Genomic DNA, 18,941 nt, shown 5'->3' on the forward strand with positions numbered 1-18,941 from the left:
TAGACCTTACAGTGAAATGCTTACTCACGAGCCCCTAACCAACAATGCAGTTTAAAGAAATATAGATAAAATAAATAAAAGTAACAATTAAATAGCAGCAGTAAAATAACAATAGCGAGACTATATACAGGGGGGGTACCGGTACAGAGTCAATGTTCGGGGGAACCGGTTAGTTGAGGTAATATGTACATGTAGGTAGAGTTATTAAACTGATTATGCATAGATGATAACAACAGTGTAGCAGCGGTGTAAAAGAGGGGGAGGGGCAGTGCAAATAGTCTGGGTAGCCATTTGATTAGGTGTTCAGGAGTCATATGGCTTGGATAGAAGCTGTTTAGAAGCCCTTTGGAACTAGACTTGGCTCTCCGGTACTGCTTGCTTTGCGGTAGCAGAGAGAACAGTCTATGACTTTGGTGGCTGGAGTCTTTGACAATTTTTAGGGCCTTCCTCTGACACCGCCTGGTATAGAGATCCTGGATGGCAGGAAGCTTGGCCCCAGTGATGTACTGAGCTGTTCGCACTACCCTCTGTAGTGCCCTGCGGTCAGAGGCCGAGCAGTTGCCATACCAGGCAGTGATGCAAACAGTCAGGATGCTCTCGATGGTGCAGCCGTAGAACCTTTTGAGGATCTGAGGACCCATGCCAAATCTTTTCAGTCTCCTGAGGGGGAATAGGTTTTGTTGTGCTCTTCACAACTGTCTTGGTGTGCTTGGACCATGAAAGTTTGTTGGTGATGTGGACACCAAGGAACTTGAAGCTCTCAACCTGCTCCACTGTAGCCCCGTCGATGAGAATGGGAGCGCGCTCGGTCCTCATTTTCCTATAGTCCACAATCATCTCCTTTGTCTCGATCACATTGAGGGAGAGTTTGTTGTCCTGGCACCACACGACCAGGTCTCTGACTTCCTCCCTATAGGTTGTCTTGTCGTTTTCGGTGATCAGGCCTACCACTGTTGTCTCATCTGGAAACTTAATGATGATGTTGAAGTCGTGCCTGGCCATGCAGTCATGAGTGAACAGGGAGTACAGGAGGGGACTGAGCACGCAACCCTGAGGGGCCCCTGTGTTGAGGATCAGCGTGGCGGATGTGTTGTTACCTACCCTTACCACCTGGGGGCAGCCCGTCAGGAAGTCCAGGATACAATTGCAGAGGGAGGTGTTTAGTCCCAGCGTCCGTAGCTTATTGATGAGCTTTGAGGGCACTATGGTGTTGAATGCTGAGCTGTAGTCAATGAAAAGTGTTGAGTTTAATAGAGATTGCATCATCTGTGGATCTTTTGGGGCAGTATGCAAATTGGAGTGGGTCTAGGGTTTCTGGGATAATTGTGTTGATGTGAGCCATGACCAGCCTTTTGCACTGTCTCTATGCACACTCATTAGAAACTAATATACACAGGCAGTTAGAAAAGCCAAGGGTAGCTTTTTCAAGCAGAAATTTGCTTCCTGCAACACAAACTCAAAAAAGTTCTGGGACACTGTAATGGAGAATAGAGAATATCAATACCTCCACCCAGCTGCACACTGCACTGAGGATAGGAAACACTGTCACCACCGATAAATCCACTATAATTGAACATTTCAATAAGCATTTTTCTACGGCTGGCCAAGCTTTCCACCTGGCTACCCCTACCCCGGTCAACAGCACTGCACCACCCACAGCAACTCGCCCAAGCCTTCCCCATTTCTCCTTCACCCAAATCCAGTCAGCTGATGTTCTGAAAGGGCTGCAAAATCTGGATCCCTACAAATCAGCTGGGCTAGACAATCTGGACCCTCTCTTTCTAAAATTATCTGCCGAAATTGTTGCAACCCCTATTACTAGCCTGTTCAACCTCTCTTTCTTGTCGTCCGAGGTTCCCAAAGATTGGAAAGCTGCCGCGGTCATCCCCCTCTTCAAAAGGGGGGACACTCTTGACCCAAATTGCTACAGACCTATATTCTACCCTGCCTTTCTAAGGTCTTCGAAAGCCAAGTCAACTAACAGATTACCGACCATTTCGAATCCCACCATATCTTCTCCGCTATGCAATCTAATTTCAGAGCTGGTCATGGGTGCACCACAGCCACGCTCAAGGTCCTAAACGATAGCTTAACCGCCATCGATAAGAAACAATACTGTGCAGCCGTATTCATTGACCTGTCCAAGGCTTTCGACTCTGTCAATCACCCCATCCTCATCGGCAGACTCGATAGCCTTGGTTTCTCAAATGATTCCCTCGCCTGGTTCACCAACTACTTCTCTGATAGAGTTCAGTGTGTCAGATCGGAGGGCCTGTTGTCCGGGCCTCTGGCAGTCTCTATGGGGGTGCCACAGGGTTCAATTCTTGGACCAACTCTCTTCTCTGTATACATCAATGATGTCGCTCTTGCTGCTGGTGAGTCTCTGATCCACCTCTACGCAGATGACACCATTCTGTATACTTCTGGCCCTTCTTTGGACACTGTGTTAACAACCCTCCAGACGAGCTTCAATGCCATACAACTCTCCTTCCGTGGACTCCAATTGCTCTTAAATACAAGTAAAACTAAATACATGCTCTTCAACTGATCGCTGCCTGCACCTGCCCGCCCGTCCAACATCACAACTCTGGACGGTTCTGACTTAGAATATGTGGACAACTACAAATACCTAGGTGTCTGGTTAGACTGTAAACTCTCCTTCCAGACTCACATCAAACATCTCCAATCCAAAGTTAAATCTAGAATTGGCTTCCTATTTCACAACAAAGCATCCTTCACTCATGCTGCCAAACATACCCTTGTAAAACTGACCATCCTACCGATCCTCGACTTCGGCGATGTCGTTTACAAAATAGCCTACAAAAAATTGGATGCAGTCTATCACAGTGCCATCCGTTTGTCACCAAAGTCCCATATACTACCCACCACTGTGACCTGTATGCTCTCGAGAGCTGGTCCTTGCTTCATACTCGTCGCCAAACTCACTGGCTCCAGGTCATCTACAAGACCCTGCTAGGTAAAGTCCCCCTTATCTCAGCTCACTGGTCACCGTAGCAACATCCACCTGTAGCACGTGCTCCAAAAGGTATATCTCTCTGGTCACCCCCAAAACCAATTCTTCCTTTGGCCGCCTCTCCTTCCAGTTCTCTGCTGCCAATGACTGGAACGAACTACAAAAATCTTTGAAACTGGAAACACTTATCTCCCTCACTAGCTTTAAGCACCAGCTGTCAGAGCAGCTCACAGATTACTTCACCTGTACATAGCCCATCTATAATTGATCCCAAACAGCTACCTCTTCCCCTACTGTCTTTATTTATTTATTTTGCTCCTTTGCACCCCATTATTTCTATTTCTACTTTGCACATTCTTCCACTGCAAATCTACCATTCCAGTGTTTTACTTGCTATATTGTATTTACTTTGCCACCATGGCCTTTTTTTTGCATTTACCTCCCTTATCTCACCTCATTTGCTCACATTGTATGTAGACTTATTTTTCTACTGTATTATTGCCTGTATGCTTATTTTACTCCTTGTGTAACTCTGTGTTGTTGTGTGTGACGAACTGCTTTGCTTTATCTTGGCCAGGTCGCAATTGTAAATGAGAACTTGTTCTCAACTTGCCTACCTGGTTAAATAAAGGTGAATTAAAAAATAAAATGTAAAAAACTCACAGGGCCCTAAACACTCACACACACTGTCACTCCAACACACACATAACCAGTCACTCCATCATTTTCTCACTCACACGTAATATGCACATACATTCAGAATGACTCTACACACCCACACACCCACTCACATCTCCTAGTCCCCTTCCCCCTATACATATCTACCCCATCACCCCAGGATCCCTGCACATGTTAATATAGTATTGGATCTGACTTTTGAAATATTTCTTGTATATAGTATGCTTCCTTACTTACTTTATTGTGTATTTTGGTAGAAATACTTTGTTAATGATTATTGCATTGTTGGGTTTTGAGTTTGCAAGAATGATATTTCATTGTACTTGTTTATGTGACATTAAAACTTTAAACACAAACACACTTTAGTCACAACCACTACCCAAAAACAAGCTGTAAGACGATAACAGCACCAACCAAAATCAATAGTGTAAAACTGTGAGGTATCAGAGTGAAAATGGTAAAGGTATGGGTCTCTCTGTGTTCAATACACTAACCCTCAAAACAAAAATACCTTTTCAAACCGTAGGCCTCTAGTGTGTGTGTGTGTGTGTGTGTGTGTGTGTGTGTGTGTGTGTGTGTGTGTGTGTGTGTGTGTGTGTGTGTGTGTGTGTGTGTGTGTGTGTGTGTGTGTGTGTGTGTGTGTGTGTGTGTGTGTGTGTGTGTGTGTGTGTGTGTGTTTCAATGACAGGAGAGTACAATAACAGATCTTTGCAACTCAACATTAGGAAGGTGTTTTGTACACTCGGTATATATAAAACTGTGACAAGTGTGACAACAGTAGCAAACAGGTTCAATAAAAGTATACTTCATCAGATATTTCAGAGTGACTAATGCTGACCATGATCAATAGTAGTGTCAAATATGCTTACACATATTGGTACCAAGCAAATAAATACCATCAAGCTCCACTGACTACTTGATGGACATTTCAAAGTGTCTCCCAAATCGGAACTGTTGAGACCTTTTTAAGGGCTACAAATAGTAATCATATAAAAACCTCACGATTATGTGGTATTCTACTAATGTATGCTTGATGTGTATAATAAGTAACTGCTGCTGCGTATAGACAGGCAGCCAAATTCTGATATGTTGTTTGACCAATCAGTTCAGCTTTTAAAAAAAAAGAGCAGATGTGAAAGATCTAATGTGATTGGTCAAAATACCAATTCGTGGAAAAAAGCGGGGAGGACATGGCAAAAACAACAAAAGCAACATGATTCAAATAATTTCAATGGTGTTATGTCTCTGGAGATTGGGAGTAAAAATGGACTGACTATACTATCTGCTAAAAAACAATTAGCGTACCGCATATTATGTACAATAAAAGTGATATGCATGTGCTAATTTAAAAATTATGTAAATGAAAGTAAAGCAAACCTTTTCTTCTGAGAAAATGTATTATAGTAACCTGCCGATGTGTTGCTATTTTTGTATGTCTTGCTTGCAGTTTTGCATAGTGTGCTGCTGTGACATACACAGCCTAGCTAAAAGCTAGCCACCTAGTTAGCTCATTACTGCCACTGCCAGGTTCCAGCTACGTGGTCGACATGGCGACCGACGAAATACAACAATATTAGCTATCATAAAAACAGCTGAAGGTTGATGGCATTTAATTGGAAATTGTAAGTATACAAAAAATGGTTATACAAAAATTATAAACGGCTAGCTAACTAGATAAAGTCGGATTATGTTCGACAGGTTTTATTTTTGCGACAAATGTACAGCTAACGTTTTCTAGCTAGCTGTTCTGTTAAGTAGCTAACCATGTTAGCCGTCAAGTGTAGCTGGCTAGCTAGCTTTATACAAAAACAAAACAATGTAGCTAGCTAACTAATTGTTTTTGTTTCTGATAACAAGCTAACATTAGCTACCTAACTGGTCTATATTTCGTTAGCTCTGTCAATTTATAAGCTTGCTTACGTTGGCTAGTTATTCTAGCTAATGTTAACAATGTCCACTTAATTAATGTGTATTGCCTAGCTAAATTAGCACTGTAACTAATAGTTATGCTAAAGCACACATTACCAATAGCTAACGTTAGTTAGACAAACCAGTATAACTAGCTAGCTAGGTTCAGAGCATTTGACAAATTATGCTTTTGGATTTTAGTATGGGTAACGTTTGTCTCGTCCCGCAACGAGCCGGGCGAAGCAAACTCACATTAGCGAGTAAGCCTACTTTGAAGTATTAGCCTAGCAGCTGGCAGGTTAGCTAACTAACTTTAGCATCTAGCTCGCTAGCATTGCTTACGTTGCACTTCGTAGTGCTACGTTTTTTTTGTTATGTTTATGGATGCTTATACGTTTCAGAGGCCTAATAATAACTTTACAGTATTTAATCATTCTGCTGTGAAAGTGGAAAACAGCTTGTGGAAGAGCTCCATGATATTCAATCAAACTTGGTTTGCAGGTTGACGTTGGATTAATGTACCCAACAGCATGACAAGGGAACATTGAAACTAAACAAAAACGCAACTGCATATGTTGCTTATAGCTAATGCTTTACTGCTCATTCATTACATGTTATGCAAACCTAGTAAGTGGTTTTGATGATACAATGGTAAAATACATCACATATATTCTACATTGAATTGATTGATTAGTGTAGGGAAATCATTAGGCCTGTGACTAGTGGTTGTGTAAGGATGGTACAGTTCCTTCTAGTTTTATGAGTCATCGTTAAAGAGGAAATCTGCAGTTGTTACATCCATTTTTGACTTATACTTTAATGATTTATACCCCTTGATTCTTGAAGAAAACTTTTTATAAATGCCTCATGAGCTTAGTTCAACTGTCAACTCACCAGAGCCCGAAATATAAGTGTTTTACTCCAATGTTTGTAAACATTGTAAATGTACACAAACACTGTATAGCCTCAACATGTTTAAAACATAATGTTGATATCTTGGATGGTCAGGGCTCTGTTTATGAATTTGAGAAATGGTTACATTTCTTCAGGCCCATCCCTCAGCTTTTTACCAAAACAAATAGGGTGACCACAATTGTTTACTCATGTTAGCTGTGAGTGTTTTCATCTGCATCCTTATTATGAGTGTATGTCTGCTGTGGCTACAGTTCTGTAGGATTTAGGCCTTACTGAACTTTATTTGAGACTGATACGGTCATGGAGTCATTGGATATTAAACAGTCAATCGGATAGCAAATCACAAAGTTCAACAGTTAGTCTTCTGTCTTGGTGAAATGGCTATATAAGGACAAGTATATGGACAGTCAACATTACTCTGTCAGTGTCACAGCAGCATTATTTGCATGGCATTTTGAATATGGAAGATTGTGAGTACAAGGGGAGAGGGTGTAAAATGTAACCACACAGAATGTAGGCCAGGCTATCGAATCAAATGATATTTGTCACATGTGTGGAATACAACAGGTGTAGGTAGACCTTACCCGTGAAATGCTTACTTACAAGCCCTTAACCAACAATTCAGTTCAAGAAATGGAGTCAAGAAAATATTTACTAACTAGACTAAAGTAAAAAGTAACAATAAAATAATTAGGCTAGTCAATCACAGCCAGACTGTCAGGGGAAGTTGGGTGTAAATCTATTCATTAATTTTTAAATTAAGAATGCCTTTCCTGAACTAACACTTATCTTTTGCTTACTTGCTATGACTTTGCTGCTAGCTACTTTGAGGAAAAAATGTACTTCCTATGACTGTGGTGTAGTTGTCCTACCTAGCTATTTTAAGATGAATGCACTAACTGTTTGTCACTCTGGTTAAGAGACTGGGCCTCTCTTATTACATTCATTTACATTTTTGTAATTTAGCAGACACTTATCAGATGAAAACAAAGTCTTCAAAGGTCCTCACAATTCACACTTTTGTACCTGATCTTACATTAACCTCACTGGAATGTTTGTGTGGAAGTTGGCCTCATTTGCCCCATTTTAAGTTAAAATATTTTTATTTTATACACAAGGATGCAGTACATTCACTCATCTATTAAGCCCTTTGTTAGATCACATGCAGTGGACGTGGTAGATTTTTTATTTTGTCGAGAGGCATTGGATGAAATGACAGTTTTCTGATACCATAGAAATAAGAGTGAATTATTATTTCCATGTCTGCTACAGCATTGTGAGTGGTACCATAGCAGTTCCAGGCACAATGACCTCATTGACTGTCAACCTTCCCAAAAACACACAGGGATATTTATCATCATCTCTGTGTAGATTATCATAAGTCTGTCAGACTCAATTGCTGATTGAGGAAAGGCCCCTGTTGCTCCAGCACATGTATTATAGCCAATTCCCAGCACTTAGGCTCTCCCAGGCTTTATGGGAAACACGCTCCCTCTGCCTGGCCCACTCATCTCAGCACCAATGTGGGGGTGTTTCCTTCTCCTGTATCATAAGTAAACACTTAGCTATTCTACTTCCCTACTCAGATTGCTAACTCAGTCAGTCCACCCCTCCGGGCTATTTTCAGCCTGTGGAATCCCCACCCAGGTCGTCAACACCTGCTGTTGACATCAGGTGTGGCTTTGTTTTATGCTGGCTACAAGCAAATTATGCAGCAGAGACAGGGAAGGCAGAGGTAGTACATTTACATTTAAGTCATTTAGCAGACGCTCTTAACCAGAGCGACTTACAAATTGGTGCATTCACCTTATGACATCCAGTGGAACAGCCACTTTACAATAGTGCATCTAAATCTTTTAGGGGGGGGGAGAAGGATTACTTTATCCTATCCTAGGTATTCCAACCCTGACCTGGATGGACAATAAAGTTATATTCTATCCCTAACCTGGATGGACAATAAAGTTATATTCTATCCCTAACCTGGATGGACAATAGTGGAGCACAAACAAAGATGTCATTTGAATATTACACATGTCCATCTTGAACCAGACACGGGGATAAGTGCAGGCAAAAACAAAAAACAAAAGCCAGTGGCATGGCAGGAGACAAAGTAGCAATGCAGGAAGCATAATGTTTCTGGCTCTGCATACTAGTTAACCAGTACCAGCATCAGGGAGTATCTTCTACATTGAAAATCAGTACCGTACTGATCTGTCTGTTTACGCATGTCGTACCAGATGCATTTCCTTCATATTGTTCATTTCCTTTTGCTGTGAGTGTTGTTCATTGTCATGAACAAGGTTCATTACCGACTGCTTTGTCACTATTGAGAGCACTACTTTTGTAAAGTAGGCCTACACAGCAGGCTTTTTGTACTGGCATCCTTAGATGTTCTTGCTATTAATTTCTAGAGGAAAAGGGAGTTGACATGGACTAGTAGGTGAGCATGTAGCAGCATAGGTTTGTTTTGGTCTACTACAGGCTCAGACATGCTTCATAGTTGGCGTGTGATTACACAATTATTTATTGGAGTGACTCGTTTGGTTATTTCATGATAGTCACACTATTAGGTTTGCATATATTAGTCATGTGAAACACCATGCTTTGATATGTAGTGCTTGAATTTAAATAGATTTGCATTCACTTTTTGATGTAAACAGAACTTTCCATACATGTTTGGCCATGGAAGTGGTGGTCAGAAAGTGACATTTTGGGCCTGAATGCCACTGGAAAAGATAAATGGTTGAGTTTGATATTATTTAAAAGCTTACAAACGGTTGTTTCTTGTGAATAGTTTTTAAATCATTGTTCTGAAATGTTTAACCTTTTAACGTCTAGCTAAAAATGCATAAACTCAGTTTAAAAAAATCTCTTCCAACCATTTGTAATTTAGCTGGTACACCATTGAAATTTGAAATGGTGTATTGAATTGACATTTTCATTTCTTATTATTACCACAAAAATGGTCATCGGTCCACACACTGTCAAGTGACAACTTGGTAATGTCTATTGTATATTTCTATGACTTCAATAGGTTTCCTATGGAGGATTGTCAGTATAATTTAAAACAACAAATATTCCAATTCAACTCAAGATTCTCTGATGTGTGGATCTCCTTTCTTTGTGGTACCATTTGAAAGTTGAAATGTCAACTTTCAAAGGTACTGGCCTACACACAGTACCCCATAATGTCAAAGTGGAATCATGTTTTTAGACATTTTACAAGTTCAGGATAAAAGCTGAAATGTCTTGAGTTAAGTATTCAACCCCTTATGGCAAGCCTAAATAAGTTCAGGATAAAACATTTGCTTAACTAGTTACATACACTACTGGTCAAAAGTTTTAGAACACCTACTCCTTCAAGGGGTTTTCTTTTCTTTTTACTATTTTCTACATTGTAGAATAATAGTGAAGACCTAAAAACTATGAAATAACACACATGGAATCATGTAGTAACCAAAGAATTGTTAAACAAATCAAAATATATTTGAAATTCCTCATAGCCAACCACTGCCTCGATGACAGCTTTGCACACTCTTGGCATTCTCTCAACTAGCTTCACCTGGAATGCTTTTCCAACAGTCTTGAAGGAGTTCCCACATAAGCTGAGCACTTGTCTGCATTTCCTTCACTATTATTACATGAGTCCATGTGTTATTTCATAGTTTCGATGTCTTCACTATTATTCTACAATGTAGAAATGAGTTTAAAAATAAATACAAAAAACTTGAATGAGTATGTGTTCTACAACTTTTGACTGGTAGTATAAATTGCATGGGCTCTGCAATAAGTGTTTAACATGAGTTTTGAATGACGACATCTCTGTACCCCACCCAATTATCTGTAAGGTCCCTCAGTCGAGCAGTGAAATTCAACCACAAAGACCAGGGAGATTAGTGACCTGAAAATAGTTGTCTAGCAATGATCAACAACCAATTTGACAAAACTTGAATAATTTTAAAAATAATAATGGGCAAATGTTGCACAATCCATGTTTGGAAAGCTCTTGGAGACTTACCCAGAAAGACTCACAGCCAAAGGTGATTTTTAACATGTATTGACTCGGGGGTTGAATACTCATCTAATCAAGATATATTAGTGTTTTATTTTTTAACAAATGTTAGAATTTTTATGCCACTTTCATTAGAGTATTTTGTGTAGGTAGTTGACAATTAAATCTATTTTAATCCTACTGTTTAACACCACAATGTGGAGAATGTCAAGGTGTGTGAATACTTTATGAAGGCAATGTAGAAACGTACCGTTGTTACATATTTAGACTGGTGCTAGAGCATAATGAATAGAAGGTTGAAAAGTTGCAGAATTTTCCTTTAATGTAATTCTCCTAACCTTTGTCGTTGTAGTTCTCTTAACCACCAACATAAATTCTCCCTGTTATTCTCCTTTGTTACAACACAACCAGATTTCAGAGAAAGATGTACTGAGTGTAAAAAACATTTGGAACACCTTCCTAATATTGGTTTGCACCCGCCTTTGCCCTCAGAACAGAATTTGTCAGGGCCTGCTACAAGGTATCAAGCATTCCACAGGAATGCTGGCTCATGTTGGCTCCATGATTCCCACAGTTGTGTCACATTAGCTGGATGTCCTTTGGGTGTTGGATCATTCTTGATACACATGGGGAAACAGTTTTAAAGTGGAAAAACCCAGCAGAGTTGCAGTTCTTGACACACTCAAACCGGTACGCCTGGCACCTACTACCATACCCTGTTCAAAGACACTTAAATATTTTGTCTTGCACACAAACAATCCATGTCTCATTTGTTTCAAGGCTTAAAAATTCTTCTTAAACCTGTCTTCTTCCCTTCATATACACTGATTTTGAAGTGGATGTAACAAGTGACATCAATAAAGGATCATAGCTTTCTCTTGGTTTCACCTGGTCAGTCTCATGGAAAGATGTGTTCGTAATGTTTTGTACACTCGGTGTATAATACTACACGTCCTCCAATATTTATGATAAGTTATGTCATCCAATCCGAATGCTTTTGTACGACCAGGTAAGACGTATGATTATTGTACGACTGCTATTCCATTCGTAATGTATCATACTAAATTAATGCAAACATATTTGCGTACCAAATCTTCCGAATTGCCCTGAGGCCAGGTTGAACATCTAGCCTAGGGGTTCACTTGCTGTAGCTGAAATGTGGACATTCAGTTATAGTAACCTGTTCTTATGCAGCAACAAGATACTGTCACTACCCATTGAAACCCCAAACTTCCTGTTTTGAGATGAGTGCTTGTTATTGGACTAGGGAGGGTCCTAAAATAGCCGGAACAAGTAAATAATCAGCCTTCTGGCATTTAATGAACACTGCTGCTGGGGCAGGGAACACCCCAACATTCCCTGACCCCAGTGTGAAGACAAATCGGGAAGTTTTTTGACATCCTGCTGGTTTTGTCCTTTTACTGGAAGGGCAGCCAGGTGAATCAAGTTCAGAACATCGTTGGGTACTTAAGCAAATTTGAATGTTTTTTCTTCCCACATCTTTAACCTGTTTCCCGTTTGGTGTATGTAGTTGAAATGCTTACTGTTCTGTTTCACTTTGTCTTTCAGGTCATACCACATACTGAGTGTTCATAATGTCTGAACAATTAGATGAAAATTGATGTTCGGAATAGTTTTATTTTATTACAGTGGAATCTGTCAGATCTTTTGCATCACTCTGTTTTTTCGAAAAGAAAACAAACCCCACGCGACAACACACTTTAGGATCTACCTTTCTTTGAAAAAGAAAGCATCCGTCGAAGCTACAGTGCTTCCCCCAGAGACCTCCGTGGGTGACGATGCCTGTGCAAGCGCCGCAATGGACGGAATTCCTGCTGTGTCCCATCTGCACACAGCTGTTCGAGGAGAGCCTCCGCAAGCCCATCAGCCTGGGCTGCGGCCACACCGTCTGCAAGATGTGCCTGAACAAGCTGCATCGCAAGGCCTGCCCCTTCGACCAGACGGCTATCGCCACTGACATTGAGCTGCTGCCAGTCAACACAGCCCTGCTGCAGCTGGTGGGAGGACAGGTGAGACAGACGCTAGGTTGGTACTACTCAGGTGAGACGCTAGGCAAGGCTATACAACGGGTGTATATTTGACTGAAATACTTATAAGCACTTTCCCAAAAATGCAGTTTAAAAAGTAAGAAAATTAGCAAATAAAAATTGTTACACAAATAAAAACAACAAGGCTAGATACACAAGATAATACAGTGCATTTGGAAAATATTCAGACCCCTTGACTTTCATCACATTTTGTTACGTTACAGCCTTATTCTAAAATTTATTTCGAATGTTTTCCTTCAATCTACACACAATACCCCATACTGACAAAGTGAAAACAGGTTTTTAGAACTTTTAGGAAATGTATTAAACATAAAACAACTTTATTTACATAATTATTCAGACCCTTTGCTATGAGACTTGAATTTGAACTCCGGTGCATCCTGTTTCCATTTCTCATCCTTGATGTTTCTACAACTTGATTGGAGTCCACCTGTTGTAAATTCAATTGATTGGACATGATTTGGAAAGGCACACACCTGTGTATGTAAGGTCCCACGGTTGACAGTGCATGTCAGAATAAAATCCAAGCCATGAGGTCAAAGGAATTGTCCGTAGGGCTCAGAGACAGGATTGTGTCGAGGCACAGATCTGGGGAAGGGTACCAAAATATTTCTGCAGCATTGAAGGTCCTCAAGAACACAGTGACCTCCATTCTTCAATGGAAGTTTGGAACCACCAAGACTCTTCCTAGAGCTGGCCGCCTGTCTAAACTTAGCAATCGGGGGAGAAAGGCCTTGGTCAGGGTGGTGACCAAAAACCCAATGGTCATTCTGACAAAGCTCCAGAGTTCCTCTGTGGAGATGGTTGTCCTTCTGGAAGGTTCTCCCATCTCTGCAGCACTCCACCAATCAGGCCTTTATGGGGGAGTGGCCAGACGGAAGCCACTCCTCAGTGAAAAGCACCATTTTCCAACGCTATGATGGTGGCTAATGCAACTTCCTGATATTGTGCCCTGCTTTCAGTCAGGGGTAAACAACAGACTGCTGCAACCTGATTGGCAGAATGCGATACGCAACTTCCGGGACTAGCATTTCTAGGCGTTAGCCACTTCAGCATGGTTGTGGAAAATTGTGTTTCATAAAGGAAAGTATGTATGTCACCTCGCAGTTTCTTGCCATTTTTTAAATCTAGTTAACGGGGAAGTCAATGAATGGAGAATCCTTTAGGTACGAACCGGTCCACAGGGGATACGAGTGTATTGCCGGCTGCATACAATGCGTTTGTCGGTAAGATGGAAACGACTCAATATTGCCATCTGCCGGCTTTTGGGCTAAGTGTATTTCAGTGTGTTCTAGACCTGTGTCAGTGGTCTTCATCTCTCTATTGTTTGAATCAAATATTAAACCTATGCTGTACCCCACCCTGCTTTCACCCCTTCCAGGGCTGACCCACACACACTCAAATGTTTTTTTTTGCATTAAGGTCACCCAGAGCATTTGGGACCATCTGCCAATATGGTTGGTAAGCTTAGACATTTCCCAGCCAGTGCCAAAATCTACCAGCATTTGGCTGGTGTTATTTTTGCCTCCATAATCCCAAACAAACAGCCTTTGAAAAAGAGCTCACAAAGGTCTGCATTTGATTTCTCTGCGAACTATTGCAGTTTCATCCACAAGCACATGAAAGGGGAAGACTACAATGACCGTGTGAGACTGCCTGTGTATTTCTCTTAGTGTGTGTACGCACACGTGTCACATCTGTGTGTGTTCTCACAACACATACAAGAGTGCCCTTTAGTTCTCTGATATGAGGAAAAGGGAAACTAGATATGTCCCTATCAAGTGGTTCAAAAGATACTGGATGTAAATTACTTCCTGTTTTGGATGGCTTGTTCTCTACTCTGGCTTTTGGGAAATGATGGCACAGTATACTGACTCCTAGATCTGTTTGTACTGTCTGACCAACTCTAATGGTCACGCCGACACATTATCTGGGACCAGGCTACAATGCACCCCCATTGGATATGAATGCCAGGCAATCTGGATAGACTCTTGGGGCAATATCTCAATCCTTTGGCGTACAAATCTTCTGTTGATACCAAAGTCTTAGAAGAGCCGTGCAGATTTTTTAAATTTATATTTATTTTATTTTACCTTTTTAAACAGGTAGGCCTGTTGAGAACAAGTTCTAATGTACAACTGTGACCTCGCCAAAATAAAGCAAAGCAGTGCAACAAAAACAACACAGAATTACACAAACGTACAGTCGATAACAAAATTAGGGGGAAAGATCTATGTACAGTGTGTACAAATGTAGGGAGGTAGGCAATAAATAGGCCATAGTGGTGAAATAATTATAATTTAGCATTAAGACTGGAGTGATAGATGTGCAAGTAGAGATACTGGGGTACAAAAGAGCAAGAGGGTAAGTAACAATATGGAGATGAGGTAGTAGGGTGTGCTTTTTACAGATTGGCTGTGTACAGGTACAGTGATCGGTAAGCTGCTCTGACAGCCTATGCTTAAAGTTAGAGAGGGCAATATAAGGCTTCAGTGATTTTTGCAATTTGTTCCAGTCATTGGCAGCAGAGAACTGGAAGGAGAGGCAGCCAAAGGAAGTGTTGGCTTTGGGGATGACTAGTGAAATATACCTGCTGGAGCGTGTGCTAGGGGTGGGTGTTGCTATGGTGACCAGTGAGCTGAGATAAGGTGGAACTTTACCGAGCAAAGACTTATAGATGACATGTCGCCAAACCCACTGGCTCCGAATATGTAGTGAGGGCCAGCCAACGAGAGCATACAGGTCGCAGTGGTGGGTAGTATATGGGGTTTTGGTGACAAAACAGATGGCACTGTGATAAACTACATCCAGTTTACTTAGTAGAGTGTTGGGGGCTATTTTGTAAATGACATAGCCGAAGTCAAGGATCGGTAGGATAGTCCGTTTTACGAGGGCATGTTTGGCAGCATGAGTGAAGGAGGCTTTGTTGCGAAATAGGAAGCCCATTCTAGATTTAATTTTGGATTGGAGATGTTTAATGTGAGCATGGAAGGAGAGTTTACAGTCTAACCAGACACCTAGGTATTTGTAGTTGTCCACATATTCTAGGTCAGAAACGTCCAGAGTAGTGATGCTAGTCGTGCGGGGGGGGGGGGGGGGGGCAGCAATCAGTTGAAGAGCATGCACTTAGTTTTACTAGGTACTATCCCATCCCCACACTTCTGTGAGGGGGGGGTCATTTACACTTGTTCGTCAGGTTGCAATCGACGGTTCATTCGATCATGTGTCAGATGTTTGCGGAGACCATTTTCAGGATTGTGCTTCTCTTATGGATTGTTTAAGGAGCGTTCTGAATCATCTCACTATATTCCCCATTTGGGATATTTCAGATGTGTTAACTTCTTGCATCGAGCCATCCCGGATCCGGGATAATGACTACAGCCTCAAGCCCATTACCGTAACGCAACGTTATCTATTCATGAAAATCGCAAATGAAATGAAATAAATCTGCTAGCTCTCAAGCTTTGCCTTTTGTTAACAACACTGTCATCTCAGATTTTCAAAATATGCTTTTGAACCATAGCAAAACAAGCATTTGTGTAACATACTGATAGCTAGCGTAGCATTTAGCGTTAGCATTCAGCAGGCAACATTTTCACAAAAACAAGAAAAGCATTCAAATAAAATCATTTACCTTTGAAGAACTTTGGATGTTTTCAATGAGGAGACTCTGTTAGCAAATGTTCAGTTTGTCCAAAAAGATTCTTTGTATAGGAGAAATCGCTCCGTTTGGTACATCACGTTTGGCTACCAAAAAAAAAAGAAAATTCAGTCATCAAAACGCAGAACTTTTTTCCAAATTAACTCCATAATATCGACTGAAACATGGCAAACGTTGTTTAGAATCAATCCTCAAGGTGTTTTTCACATATCTCTTCGATGATATATCGTTCGTAGAAGTGTACTTTCTCTGAATCCCATGGGAAAATGCCTGCAGTTGAAGATTACGCACCAATTTAGACAAAGGACACCGGGCGGACACCTGGAAAATGTAGTCTCTTATGGCCAATCTTCCAATGATATGCCTACAAATACGTCACAATGCTGCAGACACCTTGGGGAAATGACAGAAAGGGCAGGCTCATTCCTGGCGCATTCACAGCCATATAAGGAGACAATGGAAAACAGAGCCTCAAAAATTCGGCTCATTTCCTGTTTGAAGTTTCATCTTGGTTTCGCCTGTAGCATCAGTTCTGTGGCACTCACAGATAATATCTTTGCAGTTTTGGAAACGTCAGAGTGTTTTCTTTCCAAAGCTGTCAATTATATGCATAGTCGAGCATCTTTTTGTGACAAAATATTGCGCTTAAAACGGGCACGTTTTTTAAATCCAATAATGAAATAGCGCCTCCATAGGTTCAAGAGGTTAAGAAGATGGACAGGGACTCTGCTGCCCTAGCTTCAGGGGGAAGCTGGTTTCACCATTGAGGTGCCAGGACAGAGAAGAGCTTGGGCTGAGTGGGAGCTGCCCTCCCGTAGGGGTGGGGGCCAAGAGACCAGAGGTGGCTGAACAGTCTACTTGGGTTGATGTGTAGGGTTTGAGCAGAACCTTAAGGTAGGGACTCTGTCCGTAGGCATGTACCATGGCCTTGAAGTGGATCCGAGCTTCGACTGGAAGCCAGTGGAGTCTACGGAGGAGCGAATTTAGGAAGGTTGAACACCAGGCGGGCTGCAGCGTTTTGGATCATTTTCAGGGGTTTGATGGCACAAGCGGGGAGCCCAGCCAACAGTGAGTTGCAGTAATCCAGACGGGAGAGGACAAGTGCCTGGATTAGGACCTGCGGCGCTTCCTGTGTGCCTTAGGGTCGTACTCTATGGATGTTGTAGAGCAGGAGCGAGTCATTGCTTTGATGTTTGCAGAGAATGATAGGGTGTTGTCCAGGGTCACACCAAGGTTCTTTGCACTCTGGGAGGGGGACACTGTGGAGGTGTCAACTGTGATTGAGCGGGCAGGCCTTCCCCGGAAGGAAGAGCAGCTCCGTCGTGTCGACGTTGAGCTTGAGGTGGTGAACCGACATCCAAGCTGAGATATCTGCCAGGCAAGTGGAGATGCATGTCACCACCTGGGTGTCAGAAAGATAAAAGTAGTTGAGGGCAATCTACATACCAATGATAGGAGAGACCATGTGAGGATATGATGCAACTGAGTGACTTTGTGTAATAGCGTGAAAAGGAGAGGGTCTAGAACGGAGCCCTGAGGGACACCAGTAGTGAGAGTATGTGGTGCAGACACAGATCCTCTCCATGTCACCTCGTAGGAGCGGCCTGCCAGGTAGGATGCAATCCAAGAGTGTGTAGAGCTTGAGACACTCAGCCCAGAGAGGGTGAGGAGGAGATTCTGATGGTCCACGGTGTCAAAGGCAGCAGATAGATCTAGGAGGATGAGAACAGAGAGAGTCAGTTTTGGCACTGCGGAGAGCCTCCGTGACAAAGAGAAGAGCGATCTCGGTTGAGTGACCCATCTTGAAGCCTGACTGGTTAGGGTCAAGAATATTGTTCTGAGAGAGCTGGTCAGCACAAGTGTTTTGGAAAGAAAAGCAAGAAGTGATACTGTCCTTTTTTTGACGTCAGGGGTCGAGTGTTGGTTTCTTGAGAAGGGATGCAGACAGTGATGAGGGAAGTGAAGAATGGGAGAAGGTCTCCAGAGATGGTCTGAAGGAGGTGATGGGGACAAGCAGGCAGGTTGTCGGGTGGCCAGGCCTCACTAGTCGCAGGATTTTTCAAAGCGGTTGACAGTCGTTCGCAGGGAGCGGGTGGATGATTGGGGGAGAAGGTGGAAAATGGTTTCCTAGGGTTAGAGGCAGAAGCTTGACATTTTGTGATGAAGTGGCTTCAGTAGCGGATACAGAAGAATATAAGGTAGGGAGGAGGGAGTGAAAGGATGATGGGTCCTCCGGAAGTTTAATTTTCCTCAGCTACCCACAGCTCTGTTCTGTACACTTGCAGTGAGTCACCATGGAGCAGTAGAGGAGGGCCGAGCTGGCCGGGAGGAAAGGGGAGATTGCGAGTCATATGATGCGGAAAGGGAAGATGGTAGGGTCAACGATGCAGAATCAGGAGACATGTGGGAGAAGGATTTAGCAGATGATGGGATAGAAGAGGAGAGGAGTGGGAGAGAGAGTGCCGATGGTGCATGACCATCTGGGTAGGGGCTAGGGTCTAGGGATGGCTGAGAGGGATGGAGTTGCCATGAGATTAGTAGGCGAACAACCTCTAGTAAAGATGAGGTCAAACGTATTGCCTGCCTTGTGAGTGGGAGGGGACTGGGAAAGTGTGAAATCCAGGGGCAAAGAAAGAGTTGGAGAGAAATTAATCAAAGGGAGATGCCAGAAAGTTGGAAGTTGTGAAGTATGAAGAGCAGTGAGCCATCATAAGAAAGTTAGAT

At 42.2% G+C, this 18,941-nt stretch overlaps 1 protein-coding gene across 1 annotated transcript in view; it reads left to right on the plus strand.

Annotated features, from left to right (window-relative positions):
* Nucleotides 1-5,150: 5,150 nt before the first annotated feature.
* LOC123995720 (roquin-1-like) overlaps nucleotides 5,151-18,941 on the plus strand; it is a 32,063-nt gene continuing 18,272 nt past the window's right edge. Inside the window, exons 1-2 of the mRNA XM_046299394.1 lie at nucleotides 5,151-5,274; nucleotides 12,057-12,517. Of these exons, the coding sequence (XP_046155350.1) occupies nucleotides 12,287-12,517 (231 nt within the window). The 5' untranslated portion in view covers nucleotides 5,151-5,274; nucleotides 12,057-12,286. The remainder of the gene's footprint in view (nucleotides 5,275-12,056; nucleotides 12,518-18,941) is intronic.

This window comes from Oncorhynchus gorbuscha, linkage group LG02 (genome assembly GCF_021184085.1).
Source record: "Oncorhynchus gorbuscha isolate QuinsamMale2020 ecotype Even-year linkage group LG02, OgorEven_v1.0, whole genome shotgun sequence".
Taxonomy (NCBI): domain Eukaryota; kingdom Metazoa; phylum Chordata; class Actinopteri; order Salmoniformes; family Salmonidae; genus Oncorhynchus; species Oncorhynchus gorbuscha.